The 17,044-nt window shown below is 42.0% G+C and overlaps 1 protein-coding gene across 3 annotated transcripts; it reads right to left on the minus strand.

Moving 5' to 3' along the window:
• Window positions 1-244: 244 nt before the first annotated feature.
• On the minus strand, window positions 245-16,753 carry aclyb (ATP citrate lyase b). Of its 3 annotated transcripts, XM_035611594.2 has the most exons (30): window positions 16,597-16,753; window positions 13,791-13,972; window positions 13,509-13,631; window positions 12,447-12,509; window positions 11,847-12,037; window positions 11,594-11,673; window positions 11,214-11,344; window positions 10,695-10,813; window positions 10,344-10,480; window positions 9,932-9,993; window positions 9,249-9,366; window positions 8,873-9,027; window positions 8,498-8,591; window positions 8,204-8,260; window positions 7,013-7,042; window positions 6,080-6,221; window positions 5,228-5,396; window positions 5,033-5,137; window positions 4,728-4,924; window positions 4,497-4,578; window positions 4,272-4,382; window positions 4,069-4,196; window positions 3,879-3,972; window positions 3,456-3,610; window positions 3,207-3,357; window positions 2,819-2,962; window positions 2,492-2,605; window positions 2,199-2,281; window positions 1,823-1,899; window positions 245-1,735 (listed from the first exon to the last, which is right to left on the minus strand). In XM_035611594.2, the coding sequence occupies exons 2-30, from the start codon at window positions 13,947-13,949 to the stop codon at window positions 1,641-1,643; spliced, it is 3,366 nt and encodes a 1,121-aa protein (XP_035467487.1). In that variant the 5' UTR covers window positions 13,950-13,972; window positions 16,597-16,753; the 3' UTR covers window positions 245-1,640. The 3 variants fall into 3 exon arrangements, with proteins under 3 accessions (XP_035467487.1, XP_035467489.1, XP_035467490.1); XM_035611596.2 differs by lacking the exon at window positions 8,204-8,260 and having other exon boundaries at window positions 16,597-16,752; XM_035611597.2 differs by lacking the exons at window positions 7,013-7,042; window positions 8,204-8,260 and having other exon boundaries at window positions 16,597-16,752.
• Window positions 16,754-17,044: the final 291 nt, after the last annotated feature.

Below are 17,044 nucleotides of genomic sequence, written 5' to 3' on the forward strand. Positions count from 1 at the left end.
AAATCAGTGTTTGGATTATTGAGCATTAAGTACTGTACATGTAGATCCCCCCCCTTCACGGAATTAATTTCTGGCTCATCAGCTGTTCACAGATCACTCTTCTTCACCTTGAACCAATTGAGACATTAAGACATTAAACAGACCAAAGGGAAGTTTGGGGCCCCCTACTGAAGCTGCTGCCCCCGGGACCCGACCCTTGATAAGCGGTTGAAGATGATGATGATGATGATGACACAGACCAAAATGAAAAGGAAAACACTTTTTTTTTATTATACCACTGTATGACATATTACAAAAACAGAGTATTTTTTCACAGTTAAATAAAAACAGCAAAACAAAGATCAAACATAGCAGGCCATAAAGTGGGTAGTTACAAACCATATTGAGTTGGTGTCAAAGTCTTCAGTGAACAATCTGTTACAGAGCAGATATCCATATTCTGTGCAATCATTTCCCCAAATAAAGCAGACTGCTTTCATGGTCCCTCGCTAAAAGATGCCTCCATGACTCACAGGGCTCTGTCATGTAGCAATTTGTCTGTCAGCCATTTCGATGCTTCTACACACGTTCGTGTTTTTTGACAGGTATTCAGAATAGCAACACAAATAGTTCTGTTTAGATTTGGTGTCAAAGTGTCCCAAACTTCAAAACTGCATCTAATTTACAGTAGCTGATGAATTCCAACCACTTGACTACAACTAAGTTTGTAAACAGGGTTGTTGTAAGAAAGGCAATGGCGGAGTGACACCTAAATCTGTGTGTGTGTGTGTGTGTGTGTGTGTGTGTGTGTGTGTGTGTGTGTGTGTGTGTGTGTGTGTGTGTGTGTGTGTGTGTGTGTGTGTGTGTGTGTGTGTGTGTGTGTGTGTGTGTGTGTGTGTGTGTGTGTGTGTGTGTGTGTGTGTGTGTGTGTCCCATTCTCAAAATGTAAGATCTAGATAAGCTCCATTATATCTACCACTGGACCCTGTTTTTTTTTTAAACTTTTGACAAAAGACAACAGATTCTTAAGAATAACTTTGGTTTTTTTAAAGATGTTTCTCAGTGGGAGTGAACCTTGGAGAAGGGATTTTTAAAACTAGTGTTTAAACTAAGGTGCAAAACTCAAACGTAAAACTAGAAGGACAAAGCATGCTTAAGCACACTATCTCGTGGCCTGAAACAGGGAAATGCAGATTAAAATAAATCACGGTTATTTCTTGTAAGTAGTATAAATAAAAGGACTTGTAACTGTATCGCTGCGCTTGAACAAATTTCACATCAGCAGCTGCTACTGCAGGTCATCTACTGAGACTCAGTAACACAGGGGTCAGGCTTGAAATGTGCTTTTGAATCCTGCCCTCGTACCAGCTGTAAAAACAGACTTCTTAGGTTTTGGTTGTTTAAAGTACTGATTGAATTTGTGCTCCTTTTTTTGCTTTAGCTTGCCTTCAAAACGGAATAAGTTACGTCTTAGACTTTTTAAATAATTTGTCAAAAACTAAATCTAAAAATATACTTACTGTCTCCGTAAAAACTGAATCAAAAACTTCTTCCCAGATCCCTCTGCCCTATAAGGCAGCTTTTATCATAACCGGAGAATACCGATACGCTTAGTGAGATGGGCGGTACTGTGGGGTGCGTACCAGTCTTTGATGTTGGGTCTACATGGACATGTGTTCAGGAAGAACGTAGGAGATGTCGTCCCAGGGGTGGCGGTACAGACCCTGTTTCAGCCTCTTCTGGTCCAGGTAATGACCTAATGCCAGACAGACACCATTTAGATTTGTTTTGTTTCAATACCTAAAAACAGTTGGTGTCATGTCTCAGTGTCGATGGGACTCACCAATGAAGCCCATACTCCGGCCAAGGACAAAGATCCCATTTAGTGCACCGATCTCCACAAACTCGTCAGCCTCATCTCTGGAACCAGTTCAACATTCATGTGAGAAACAATATGGGCAGTGTGCAACTGTATTAGTGCAGATCACAAAAATACAGACAATGGGCAGATTTTTTTCCAAAATGCTTAGGATAAGGATAATCCATATTGTTAACACTTGAATAAATGGTTCATAACACACTAAAATGCAGTCATAACCAGATTATGTTTGTTATTGTAATGGAACTATTCTCCTCCTGTGGACACACATAAATGGAGGCTGGATTATGATTAAATATTGAAGTGTTGATAAAAGGCCCGCATTAAAACACATTCTTACCTTGTGAAGCCTCCACATGTCCTGAGCAGGTCCACAAAGGCAACGCCAATAAAACCGTCTACATTCAGGATCAGGTTTGGTTTCTGAAAATTATGAAAGCAATATTAGTACCAAGCAACCATTGTCCTAATTTTCACATAAAAAGGAAGAAGAGGCTCTGCACAGTGTCCTACGCTGTCAGAATTAAATGAGTGTTTGTCAGTTTATGTTTTTATTTTATGTTTTTGTGTTTTCAAAGTTGGTAGAAAATCTTTAGGTTTCGTTTCCTTCTTGCGAATTCAACTGGCATGTACCTTTGAAGTGGTGATTTTCTCGACGTCCAGGGCGTAGTCGAGTAGCTGAGTGGAAGGGAAATGCTGCTTTACAAAGTCCTTCAGAATCTGCACCCGCATGTCTGGGTTGTTGATCTGAAAACAGAGACAAACTGTGTTATTAATACAAATGGGCTTTGTATCTTGTTTTAGTGAATAAGATCAATAAACTCAGAATAGGCTCTAAACTTAATGCTTCTTTAAAATGAAAAACAGATAATCTGAACAACTTTCTACTTTATTCTAAAAAAACATCAAAGCTGGTGATGATGTAACTTCACAGAATGTGAGTAGTTGAGTGCTGCATACAGATTTGACCCTGTGGCCGATGCCCATAATCAGCTTCCCGTCCTTCTTCATCTTGTTGACAAACTCCATGGGCAGCATGCCGCTGTCAAAGGCCTTGCTGAACTGCTTTGCGGCTGCATCCAGAGCTCCTCCAAAACGGTCCCCCTGAGAAATTAGGAATCAATAAATCATCAGTTTTCTGTACAGAAACATGTTGGTCAGTTTGAACCATTTTTTAAAAGTCAAAATGTGGCCCTAGAGGCCTGTAAAAGACGAGAAAGAAAAAAAGGGACGTCAATCCAAAACTACCCTGGACCAGTTTGAAATCCAGTAGGTAGACAAATAATTACACTATATACTACTTCCTCATTTTTACTGTCAAGTGTAAGTGTTTGTCATCACTACTGACAATGGTGAGCAGGCCAGAGGTAAGACTTGAGATAAGGTCTTTGCCAGCACGAGCACAAACGATGGTGTTGTGTGCCCCGGAGACAGCAGGTCCGTGGTCCGCAGTCACCATCAGGCACATTTCAATGAACTGGCAGGCGTAGCGTGGCAACCTAGACAAGAGCACAGCGGAGGTAATGTCACTAAAAATATGTTTGTTGGAAAAGTAAATGAGCCAATTGGCATCAGGGTCTTGAGTCGTCGCTCTAACCTGCGCTGGAACCAGAGCAAGCCCAACACTCCTCCTAAGCCCATCTCCTCTTTAAAGACCTCGGTGATTGGCATGCCAGCATAGATGAGCTCCTGGCCTCGCTCGTCACAGATGCTCGTCATGAAAGAGGCCGGCTTACGGATCAGTCCCAACTCCTGGAGGGAAATCCAGCGGCGAGTGAAAACAAATATGAGATGAAAAGAAACACAGGTAATAGACAGTGTGCATAAATGCCACCGATGTGATTGAGGTTAACAGAAACAGTGGCGTCATTACATATTTTGTCTACAAGAGCACTGACAAGTTTATATTTCAACTAAAATGTTTTGCTCAGCACAAACCAAGGTCAAAATACTTGCAAAAATTATTTATTATTAAAAACAGCACAACCATTTCATGTACTGTAAACGTTGACATGCTTACCCTTGCCCAAGAGTAATCCATAGGTACAGTTGGAGGAGGAACCTCCTGGGCAGGAATGATGGTGCCATTGGTCACAAGCTCATCATAAACTGTCCTGTTTCACCATATATACAAACACAATATCAGTGGAGAAAAAAGCCTGAAATCATTGGTGATAAACTGAGGCATGATCATGTGATAACTTTCTCACCTGATGACATCCCCCAGCTCGTCGAAACTCTTGGGTACATAAGCTCCAGCGTCCCTCAGAGCCTGGTTCTTGGCTACTGCTGTTTCTGAAGCCTGGTTGGCGCAGGCCCCTGCGTGGCCAAACTGAACCTGAAGAGGGCAGCGTGACAAACTTAACTCAAAAACTCTAAATCATCACCTTATAAAAACAAATCCTCAACAAACCTCTGAAGCAAACATGGTGGCACAGGTTCCGATACACCAGCACACCACAGGCTTGGTTATGCTGCCCTCTTTTATGCCCTGGCAGATCTTGTACTCCTCTGTGCCTCCGATCTGGGCCGCAGAGTGAAAGAGATGTTAATAATGACAAACGGCTATGCTGACAGATCGTTTTCATTAATTACATAAGAATTAGCATTGAACATGGCCAAAATACTGTACTCCCACCTCTCCCAGCACCACTATCATCTTGATCCCTGGAGTGTCCTCGTAACGAATGACATGGTCCATGAAGGTGGAGCCTGGATATCTGGGCAAAAAGGAACAAAATAAAACTACTAATATGAAGAAATCTTTCAGACGACAAAATATTTCTGTGGAGCCAGGATGAAATCTAAAAATCCAAACCATCTCCCCTCCTAACTACAAAACAAATAATGTGCAAATACGTTCTTGTACCTGTCTCCTCCTATGGCAACACCTTCATAGACGCCGTCTGTGGTGCGCGAGATGATGTTGTTCAGCTCGTTGGACATTCCCCCAGAGCGCGACACATACGCAACACTGCCAGGACGGTAAAGTTTGGAAGCCAGGATGTTGTCCAGCATACCGCCTGTGTTGCCAATTTTAAAACAGCCTGGTTTGATGCCACCAACCTGCGAGACAGAAAACAATTGGTATCAAATGAACTTGTCCCTTTAAAAATGAACAGCGTCTATTGTTGTACTTGAAAGAGTCTCTGTTGGTGTGATGCGGTGACGTACCGTGGCGGGGCCAATGATCGTGACACCTTTCTCATCAGCCATCTTGATCAACTTTCTTGTCTGTGCTTCAGGGATGCCCTCAGCTATAATGGCAATAGTGTGAATCTGGAAACACAGTGAGATAAAAGTCCTGACTTCCATGTCTGACTGTCAGTCACATGCTTATACAGTATACATACTTTATATACTTTCTACCTGTGGGTACTGCATGGCCTCGATTGTGCTGTCGTAGGCTGAGCGCAGTGATGCAAAACTGATCATGACGTCCGACTCCGGGTGCTTCTTCATGGCATCGGCCATGTTCTTGTAGACCGGCAGCAGGATTTCTTTGTGTCCCCAGTAGAACTTCTGCTTGTGATCCCCACTGGGCAACACAGGAACATAAAGGGGAAGAAAATCTTAATTAAAAAGAACTTCACAAGAGCAGTTTTACCTCGAATTTGCTTTTCTCACAAATAATCAAAAGCTTCAATTGCAAATTTATGTTTCTACAAAAGGAGTGAATTGAATAGTAAAATTCCCTGTGATAAAATTTGTCATTTTACAGAATAAATAATGCAGAAAGATGTTTACCTTTAACATAAATCATTAGTAAACTATAAATAATGTTTATTCTTTCAATTCAAGTTGTCTGTCATAAGGGTTTGAAAACGATATTTAAGGGATCCTTGGCCCATTTAAAAAAAAAAAATTTATTCAATATGCATTGACTGATTTACTCCCTACTGACAGTTTTGGGCTTGCCCCACAAAAAAAACATATCGGACAGGCTCGAATGTAGAAATTAGATTAATAAATTCTAGATTTGATCTAATATGATGACTTGATATGTTAAAGTCTTTTAACTTCAATAGAGTGGTCCATGTAGTTTTCCAGTGAATATTAGCATCATTGGTGCTGAATTGTAACAACCACTCACTGACAAGTTAAACCAAGCAAATTAAGCAGCAAATCCTATTCAGAACAACTTGCTGTAACAATGTAGAAAATCTATTAACCCTTGTATTTCCCAAAACTGAGGCAATGATTAGATCTTGGGGAACCTACGTGAAGGGATAGACCATGGCTGCCACGGAGGGTTCGTCCCGGGAGCAAACGTAGTCAAAGTCCATCATGCCCTGCACAGCACGTGTCTGCATGCCCCAGACGATGGCCTTGGTGTGTTTTCTGAAGAGTGTGGTGGCTTTGGCTAAAGGAAGAGAGAGAAATAGGGATGGAGATTTGAGTCAGAGCTGGAATAGATTTGTTTTTTTTAATTAATGACAAGAAAACACCAGGAATGAGGACGGTAATAAGCAGAGTACAGGGAGAGCTTGTTATGAGGACAGAGACGCAGGAGGTAGAGAAAATAACCTTGATCAAACAGTTTCACCACTGCAAACACTGCTCAAGTTACTCAGTCCATTATTTTGTCCACCCCATAAAGCCACACTGTTAAAAGGAATAATTGGGGCCTCACATTGTTAATATAGGAATTTGTATTGGAGAAAATTATCCAAACTGAAGTTAGATTAAAAACTTTCCATTCTCACATGCTGATAACAACTTTCTGTCCTATACCAGCCTTGTGCAGTTGCTTTCTCCATGCTTTCTCACATTTGCTCCGGTCCTCCCATGTCTCTCCTCCCCTCCGCCTCCTGCCGTTTCATCTGATCTACAATTATTTGTGCACAATAGCTTTCGATCGTCCACTGCAACTTAAACAGAGGCCTGAGAGACGAGTGATGGTCTTAAAGAAACCACATGCTCTGATCATCAATATCATTCAATATGATTTAACTACGTCAGTCTGAAAGGGAACACCAGTTAAGTTCAGTGTTAAAAAAAACAGCACACCTTGAGAGTAAGCCACGGTAGGAATGTGGAAAAAAAGTGGAACACACTGAGAAGCATCACACAACAGACAACAACGGGAAGGCAGAGGGAACTGGACAGAGGACAGAGAGGCAAGGAGGACAGGTTTCTCACACCCTTCCATACCTCCGCTGCAGCCTGAAGAGGCCTGCACTTCTGTGACCACCATGGGATGGAAACAAAATATGACAAAATGAGCACAAAAAGAGAAAAGAATGAGTTCATTTTTACCTAATTGTGTGTTTTTTATTTAAAAGACTTTAATGCAGTGGCAACTGTGCTATCATCTCTGAAAACACTCCATTAAAAGCCTAGCAGAGGAAAGAGCATGCAAAGCTCAGCTGCTACGGAGCATGCCTTTACTGCGCTGCTGTAAAAGGCAATCTAAACAGTACGAGTTAGGCCACGATCAAAATCTCATTCCTGAATAGCCTGAGATGAACTTCTTGCTTCACAACAATGCAAACAATCCCCACACAACGACACACAACTCAGCCTGAAGTTGACAAATCTTTCCAAAAAGATTGTTGTATTAACGAGACTCGGATTTAAGAAAACAGGTGATATGATTAATTTGTGGAACGTCTACAAGCATTTCCACAGTTTTTAATTATTTCAAAGATGAATGAACAAACATCGTATTGATGGAAAAAAATATTGTACCTGGAAAACTGCTGAGGTAATAACTTAATACAAACTTAGTAAGGCTGTGCGATATATTTTGGGTCACGATAGAAAAAGATCTCTCACTTCATGTCACTCTTTATGGCAATATTTTCCATCATTTGGACAGCGCTCAGCATTCATTGCAGACAGGAAATTAGCGTGAAGGCAACACAAAAGTGGGAGAGAGTTAAAGTAACACAGAACGGGATCATTCCGAACGGGAGAAGGACTCCGACCAGTAGCTCGTACATTAGATGAGCCACTTTTTTTGCATGGCAATAATTTGGGTATCAAAAGTCTGACAAGTGCCAGAAAAAATTTACTTTTCAAATTACCTCGCAGACTTGTCCCACGACAGACCTAAACATCACTAACCTCTTTAACCACCTAGGCTAGAATCATATCAATCCACATGAAGAGAGACGCGTGAAAGCCGTAAAAGTAATCCAGACTCAGATGTTGTGAGAGCATTAACATCTCTATCATGATATTTTAGACTTATCGCACAGCCCTACATGAAGCTGTCACACAAACTCAAAGTCCTTTCTACCAAGATGAGGAGGGCGAGGGGTAAAAAGGAAAAATGGGCAGACCATTGTCGAGTGTGGGGGCAGCCGTGCGCAGTGTGGTCATGGCACAACTACCGCTTACCTTTCCAAATGGCTGTGACCAAATTCTTCAGAGGCCACAGTATAGAATCAAGAGAGTCTTAGAGAGACAAGCATGAAAAAGACAGGGTGAGAGGGCAGTTTGTGCAGCAAAACAAAAAGAAGAGGAGGAGCATGAGTAGGAGGAAAAGAAGAGAATGTAGTGTAGCAGTGACAGCATTAGGGGAGGGAGAAATACAGGTAGTAAGGGTAAGAGAAATGAAAAAGCATACGTGTGTGAGTACATGGAGTCTTGCTGACAAGGAACAGCGGAGATGTCGGGGTGAAGTTCAGTTACCTGCTGGAAGACCTGCTTTAGACTTTTTCGCTGGGGTGGCATTATTAGGCGTCCTGGGTTCAGAGAATGAAGCCGTCCTTGTGGTTGCTGGAGTCTGGTGCAGAAGAGAGAGATGACATTTTCCAGTGAGAAATGGAAACTAAGGAACCATCAGTTTTGTCTCTTACAAGAGATAAATTGTACTTGAAAATGTCTTATAACAATTGTAAGGTGCTGCAGTGACAATTTGGTATGTCCTGTCTTTGGTAAGTTTGCCTTTTTTATAAGTAAAAAGGGAAAAAGGCTAGACACCAGTGGCGGTAGCAAATCAGCAAAGCAGCACATGATGTGCGGACCATCCTATTTTCCCCCCCAGCAAGTTACTATATAACATACCATTGCACTATTGCTGGAATTGAGGAGGAAGTTGGCGGTATGTGCATCCATTGGGGGCTGGTTGGGAATCGGTCGGTGGCCCAGGGCCATACCAACGATGGCTGTCATATGGGTTTCGGTACCAAACACATGGATAGGAATACCTGTCGTCTTCCCTGCAAAGGAAAAACACAAGTTTAAACCACTGCTGCTAACTCACACCAGATGTGCACACACTCAAAAAATGATAGGCAATTTAGCCATCTTTACCATAATGCTTAGTCCAAAAACAATTCTGAAAATTGCTTAACACAAAATATTTCCCAAGTATCAAACTACATACTGAAGCATCTCTATCCCATGTTTTCCTTATGACCCTCTACTTCACCTCACTCACCTACTTCCCCCATCACCCTCAGCCCCTCCTGGTAGTTCGGTCCGCCACGTCGAACAAAGATGATGACCTCATGCTCCTTGAGAGGACCTTGGTAATCTTTGATGGCCCTAACAATGCCCTGAGGAGAAAGACAGGCAGGTCAGCTATGTGGATCAGCCGGTAGATTCTTGGCTCAGAGACACAGGGTTTAACATCGTTTGTCCATCTCAGAAAACAAGATGCAAAACTTTGAGTCCAGGTTCCTGAAACTACGAAGGGACATTTTATCACACACTATGTTCAGACCAACTTCTGAAATACAAGACTTCTATAATAATTATTGTTGTTAATATGTTTTACCATCAGTTATGATGCTAGTTATTAACTAAAGGAACCTAGATATTACAGTTGGCTAATGTGGGCAGTATAAACTTTAAAAAAATACATGATCTGAAATTAAATTTCCACTTTGATCTTCTCAACAAGAAATGAAGCTGTAGCAGCTGCTAATCTAATAACCTACTAGTAATACAGACGCTACCTTCTTCAACAGTTTTGGAAATAAAATATTGTATTGGAGTTGGCTTTTCTTTGAAGAAAAGTTATAAAACATATTAAACTGACCCACAATCGCAATGTGATAATGTGATAACATATAGAGCTTACTCTACACAGTTTTAGATAAATCTATCAGTGTGTTAAACCTTGAATGTGGCTGCTACATTGGTGAAGTTGGCAATACTTCCTCCGATGATCAGCACTTTCCCTGTAGGATAAAGAGAGAGGAGGTGATATGTTAAGAACATGTCCGTGACTGAAATTTGACTCCCCAGCAACATAGTTGAAGTGACCGAACTGAAGTCTATTGCTGGCGACATACACATAGTGAACAGCAATCTTCAGACACACTTTAGGAAAACAAACCAGAAGCCATGTTGCAGAACAATGATTACACACAGATTTACGAAATTTTACACGCAGCCGTAAGAAATGTCTTTGTTATTTGAAGTAGTCAAGACTTCTGATAACTTCCTCCCCCCAGCCGTTCACCATTGGCCTACTTCTTTGACCTTGTTTGGGGAAATGCGCACCTTAAGAAGTGTTGGCTGTACTCACCTTGAGGATGTTTTTCGCGAGTCATGAGAGAGAGGATGGTTTTTGCGTAATCGTAGGTCTGTTGTTCACTGGGAGCGCCAGAATATTCGCCATAGTTGGCCAGCTCATCCACCCCGCCCCGGTCACAGATGGTGTCGCTAAAGCAGAGAGAAGACGGACAATCAAGTCCTTTGTCGTGATTGTAGTTTGACGACTCTGAACATTTGCCGACTATCTAACACCCCCAATCAGAAATATCAAATCGTTGCCTCGCAGAGACAAAAACTATGTTTGCATCATCGACTCCCATGTCACTCAAAATGTAACATGCTTTTAAAAGTCTCACATAAACCATGTACATCAATAGACCACCTGTAAACAACTGAAGCCCCTCCTCCAGCCACCATGGTCCAGATCCGGCCACAGGGGTTCAGCAAGGTAAGCTTCAGACTGGCACCACTCTTTGCATCCAGATCTGCTATGTAGGCTTCCTACAAGTGACATAACACATAGTAGTTGAACAATCTGATGAATCAATGCACAATGCCACATTTTAAGCTACGTGTGCATTTGGGTAATTGATTAACATCTATCAGAATTGGTCCATGTAAGTTAGGATGCTATTTTCAAGCGAGTGATCAGACTAAATTTTATACATTTCTTCCCCAAACCAATTTTCAATGTGAAATTACTTATTAAGATAATTATGTATGCAGTCACTAAAAAAAATGTTTCTGTAAAGCCAAAGACATATACCACCAAGGCATTTAACATGTACATCTCCTATGAAAAAAAATGAGAAAGTAGGAAAAGGAAACCGGAGCATGAGAACCCAAAAATCTTAATGCACACAAACATGAAAAGCCTGATATGCTGTTCTCCAGATCTCACCTCTGGATACGCCTCTCTGCCGAAAGGTGGTGGAAACTCAACATCACCCCATTTAGCCTTGCAGATGTATTCTGCTGTGGCATCAATCTTGGCGGCCATGTCAAGGACGTACACTCCTTCCTGGGTGACAACTGGTTAATATGAGAGAAAAGTCAAATTGTTCATTCATTTCTACAAAAGAAAAATGTGTTACACAACTAAAGGTTATCAGGGGTACATATGATCATTTAGAGATGACAATTTAAAACTTTATTTTCCTCAAATAAATGATTAATCTATGAAAGGACCTTGAATTAATAATAATAGGCTGCAAGCTGGAAACATAAGAAGCTGCAGTGAAGAGTAAAGAGATGTGATTCTTTTAAGTTAAGAAAAATTACCGAGGGGGTTGATCTCGAGGTAGGTGAAGTAGAGGTCCTCATATAGGTTGAAGAGGCCCATGATAAAACTAGACAGGACTCTTAAGGAGAAAAACAGAGCACAACAAAGACAAGTCTTAATAGAGGACAAAAAAATACTTTTATAATAATTTTTTCTTTACACCTTGATTTCAATCAGTAAAGTTTGCGTTACTGCTACAGATCTTTCCATGTGGATAAGAAGTAAACAAATAAAAAAAGGATGCATTCGTACTCTTTCTTATCATCAGGAATGTGTGTGAGGAGCTGCTCTCTGACTTGGTCCTCACTCAGCTTGTCGTCCACTGCAACCATCAGCCTCTGGGCCTTGGCGTCCACGTCGCCCACCTCCACTCCTCCCTCGTGGTGGAAAAGCACATGGTCGCCCTCACGTGTGGCATAGATGCACACATAAAACTCTTCATCCTGGGTTGGGCCAGTAGAAAGTCAGACCACATACACAAAGACACAGACATATTCATAGATTCCATTTTGCAAACAGTCAAGTGTGCATTCTCACTGGTTTTGGACTTGACAGGTTGTTTTAACATTTGACTTCAACAACATCCAGTTTTTCTTTAAACCAAACTGAGCCTCACAAGCACCACTTACACTGAAATTGTTTGAAACGAACCAACTAATCACATGCTCGCTGAGATAAAAAAACAAAAACACAAAATGACTTTGAACGCTGGCCCTGGAGCTTTTATTGCCTCTGCTGAGTGGACTGACATTTTGATTTCTTGGTTGGTATATGCAGCTCCCTGAGAATGTATATATGATTCAAGGCTACACAAATATAGCTGACTTGGGACAGGAGGGTGTCGTACATTACCTGTGTGTGTGGAACAAATGGCTCAATGAGGAAGTTCTTCAGCACGCCCTTTGCCTTTCCCACCTATTCAAGACAAACACTCAATGTCATAAACCAGACGCATGTTAGTTTATCCAAGTTAAACACTTGATAAGAAAACTATGGTGTATATAATTTAATTACTCAACAGAAAATCCCTTTTTTTGTTCCAAACTAGAAAAAAATTAAACACATTTTTCTATTGGAAAATATATTTATGTCAAAGAGAGAATCAGTCTCATCCTGGCATGAGACTAATACTAATAAAAAGAGAACAGACCAACGAGCTTTAATTCTCTTTCTTATGTAGAATGGCCACTGCCTGTTTGAAGAGCAGGATTGCATGACTGTGTGTATATGGTGGACCAGAATAGATCACCCCCCTCCATCGGCCTTCACCTCTGACCTGGCACATTTAAACATAAGCCTGTGGTCTTCGGAAATGCATATAACAAATTTCTACATAAAACAGGTCTGTATGCTGGGACTAATTGACTAAAAGGAACTGTAGCCTTCATTCTGCACTCGTGATTTACTACTCAATGGTAAGTCAGCTGGTCACAGTTTTGGTCAAATACAACACAATTAGCTACAATCACATTAAAGAGCAGTGGGCATCTTTAAATATCTCAGATTACATGAATTTTCATTAAGTAAATTAGTTTTCTTTCACATATACTATGAATACCAAGTTAGCTTACGTCCCACCTTTCTATAAAAGGGAATAATAAAGTTGTATTTCAAACAGAATTCAAAAATCCACGGTCACCTGGCAGAAACTGAATATTTCTGATTGATTACTTAGTGAACAGCATAGAATTTATACCAATTACCCTAGTGATCATAGCAACAAACTAACTTACCAGAGAAGCATACTTCTTAATACTATTACAAACAACACTGATGTGTTTTGATATCTGTTAAACACTCAAACTATTGAATCTGTTACTGTAGCTCAACCTCTTGGATCCTATTTCTTTGTCTCAAAAGTAATGCTGGATTGTTTTGGTCTAAACGCAAAGAGAGATATTGCAGTCATCTTACAGTGGTGTCTCTCATGAAGTGGCCTTTGAGCCACTCCTTGACGCCCTGCAGGTCCAGGTTGATGCCCACCAGCCCGAGTTTCCCACGCCGCTTAATCAGCTGATCTGGCTTCACCACCAGCCGCTACAGGAAGAGCAAGAGGACAACAGATAAACCACAAATTACAAAGGAAGCCATCTTGCATCAGTACTGTTGTTAACATGTCAAAGTGATATCAGGCTAAAACTTTGCCCGAGCAGGTGTTAGTGTCTAGTGCATCTTATAAGGGCACCGCAGCCGTACCTCTGTCAGCAGCCATGGGTGCTCCTGAGTGAGACGGTCCCAGTCCGTCTCAGTGGTGACTCGGGCATAGCAGAAGCGGTTATGCACAGCCGCTGAGGTGCAGATATACTTATATAAGAACTCTTTTCCCGTCTGCTCTGAGATGGCTTTCGCCGACATGGCAGCGCTGGCTAGCACAGTACCTTTAGGAGATGAAATAAACAAAATTATAAGCATGTGTAAATTGTTGGCAACTAGAAGCTGAGGCTCAACTCTCTTTTGATCTTAAACCAAGATGTAGACTGAGCCACTATCAAGCCCAGATGAACATGTATGAATACAATATTATGTGATGTGATTTAATATAATTGGTTATAAACACAAAGGATGAAATCTTTCAAAATAAATCAAGGTTCTGTGCACATGCCATGTAAGACACTCGGTGCAAGTGATTTATTAAATGTGCAATGATTAAATATCTAATCAGTTACACAGTAAGGTTTTACAAAGAAAGACTGACTACCCTTAATCTAATGGGTTACATTCATTTACTGAACCCAAGCCGAGTGGCCTTCTACAGCTTTATATTGTCTTGCATGTTTGAGATTTTTACAGAGACAAATCCCATGTGACAAACTGTGCACTAACTGAGATAAACTGTGAAAGCATTTGCGATCAGCTGCAAGGCCACATACTCAGCCAATACACTTGGCTTGCAATGAAGGACTACCAAAATAAAAGGGATATCTGCCTTAGTTAGTGGCATGTTTTCAAGCAGTTATTCTGATGGGTATGTTGAAAATGCAAACAGACGTAGACACAGATGATTCTATGCATCTGAACGTGAAAAATTTATGAAAAATACTAAGCTCCAGGCTTCAGAATGGAAGTTCACAAACTGATGACAATTGAATAACTATTTTTTCCCCCAAACCTAGAAACCGAAGTTCCTCAATGGAGATTAATCCCTTCTTCGGTACTGTTAAGTCATATTTCCAAATTTAGCTGTTGGTTGGTTTCATTTCACTTAGCTGTGGACACAAACTTAAGAAGAGGAGTGGTAGTGGTTCCTCAAGAAATGAGAGGTACATTCACAGTTGAACATTCAGTCAGTCAGTTACACATCCCTGTCTCAAAGCCATGAATAGTGTGTACACAGTTAACTTAAGTCCCCTTCCTTCAATCAACAATACAGCCGTTGTGCAAACAAGAGAAGATGTAAGAAAATAGAAAAAGACACAATCCTATGTCAGCGTTCAGAGCAAAGATGCAGCTAGAGCTCAAATGATTAGTCAATCAACGGAACCTTGATTTGCAAATATTCTATAATTAGTTTATTATTTGGGTCATTTTTCTTTTTAAGGGAAAATGCTTTGTTTCGGTTCCAGACTCATAGTGGTTACATTTGTGAGTATCTCTGTTTTTGGGAGCAAAACAAGCAATTGACTCAATAAATCACCTTGGACTCTGGAAAATCTTAAATGTAAAGGGCATCTTTCAACATTTTCTGACATTTTGTAGACATAACACGACTCGGTTACATTAATTCACGAATTAATTGATAATACAAATAATGGTTAGCTCCAGGCTGAAACACAGCAACTAAAACATAAACGCACGACGACCTGACATTCCCGTTTCTAAAAGCATCATGCAAAGTCGGTGCTGAGCTAACACAAATATATGTAAATGTATAGCTCCTGTTTGCTTTTGGTGCCCTGCCAAAAGTTTACAGCTCTAATCTAAAGGAGATGCTGAGCCCCTGGAGGCTGGAGAGCGAGGCCATACGGTTGCATCACCTCCATTATATCCACCAGAAAACCAAACAGTGATAAGCAGTGGGCCTTGATAACATGCGTCGTAGATCATCTGACACTGCGATACCAGTGACATTTTATGCTGGATGTATTTGCAGCTTCTGACAACACAAACAGTGGCCCTTTTTCTGGAAGCTGCAGAGCCTCGGTGTGCAGGAGCTATGGGACATCTGACCTGGCGTGGGTTCTGGTGGGTTCTGTCTTGACAGGTGGTCTTGTCATGCATCTCAGAGGCAGATGTCCCAGTATTTATCCTGCCACATAATCCACGGGCTCCAGTCCATTGTTTGAAACTGTCTAGCCGTGAAATGTGTGTCACTGTGTGGTTTCCTGAGGTGGACGAAGGCAGCAGCAGCACCACCAGCTGAAGGGGGGGGGGGGGGGGGGGGGGGGGGGTCGTTACTGCTTCAGACACAGCTGCTGTTGGACGACTTCACGGTGCTACATCTCATGCGTCAGGCCGGCAGGACGTGAACGAAGCCCCTGTTACTCAGCAGCCCACCACACCACACCACACCCACTCCTGCACGCACACTGCAGCCGCGACTAGCTCCCTCCCGGACAACTTCCGACAACTTCAGCGTTGCCCGCTGTGGGTTGGACAAGGGGACAACTCCGTGGACGTGCAAACAGAATGAATGGGACAAATACACCTCCAGAGTGCGACATGGGGGACCAGGCTGTTTGCGGATGAAATGTCAGGTGAAGTTAGCATGCGATTAAAGGGAACTCTGCGAGTGACGAGTCAGTTAATTGAGTTTTTGGGGAATGCAGTCTATTTGTAATTGGAATTCCTAAGAAAGACAACGAAGTGAGCAGCTGTCATCCGCTCCGTGTCCAACAGGAGGACAGTGTCTCTACAGTTCGAGCAGGGACACCGCGCAGCATCTCACATGCGCCGGACTCGCGACCGCCCGGCTAACCGCTGTAGCCTACCTAGCTAACCGGTTATCAGAGAGAAGCCGACCGACGGCGGTCTTGAAAAAACGACCGAGGTGAAAAGCGGTTACCTTGTCAATGGAAGTAGCGCCGTGTCGAAGTACAGGAGTCTCGTCGTGGTGAGGAACGACACGGCGGAGGAGTCACTTCGCTTCGTACCGAGAGTCCGCTCCTGCAACTCTTCCCCCTCGCTCGCCTTGCGTCCGCTTGCGTCGCACCATAATCTGGCGACCGATTACACGTCGCTGCGGCTCCCTGATTGGCTGAAACTTGGTCACGTGTGAGATGTCAGATACACCCCCTAAACACCCCCCGCCCACACACACACAAACGCACACTAAACTGTAAAAGTTAGAATTACAATTTCTCACAAGATTACAACATAAATTCTCAACCCTAACCTTTTTTTTTTATTTGCTTTTTCGTCAGTTCCAGGGAAAACCGAAAAATGATTGTGCGCAAAACTGTGATAATTTCCTGGTGAAACAATACTCCAGTTGACATCTTTAGGATTTTGGG

This window comes from Scophthalmus maximus, chromosome 16 (assembly GCF_022379125.1).
Source record: "Scophthalmus maximus strain ysfricsl-2021 chromosome 16, ASM2237912v1, whole genome shotgun sequence".
Taxonomy (NCBI): domain Eukaryota; kingdom Metazoa; phylum Chordata; class Actinopteri; order Pleuronectiformes; family Scophthalmidae; genus Scophthalmus; species Scophthalmus maximus.

Coding starts and splice junctions, on each gene's coding strand:
- aclyb (XM_035611594.2), bottom strand. CDS start 13,949: ATGTCGGCGAAAGCCATCTCAGAGCAGACGGGAAAAGAGTTCTTATAT. Junction 12,038..12,446: donor CATTTGTTCCACACACACAG/GTAATGTACGAC, acceptor GGCCCAACCCAG/GATGAAGAGTTTTATGTGTG. Junction 2,963..3,206: donor CCTCTGGCCTGCTCACCATT/GTCAGTAGTGAT, acceptor CTAATTTCTCAG/GGGGACCGTTTTGGAGGAGC.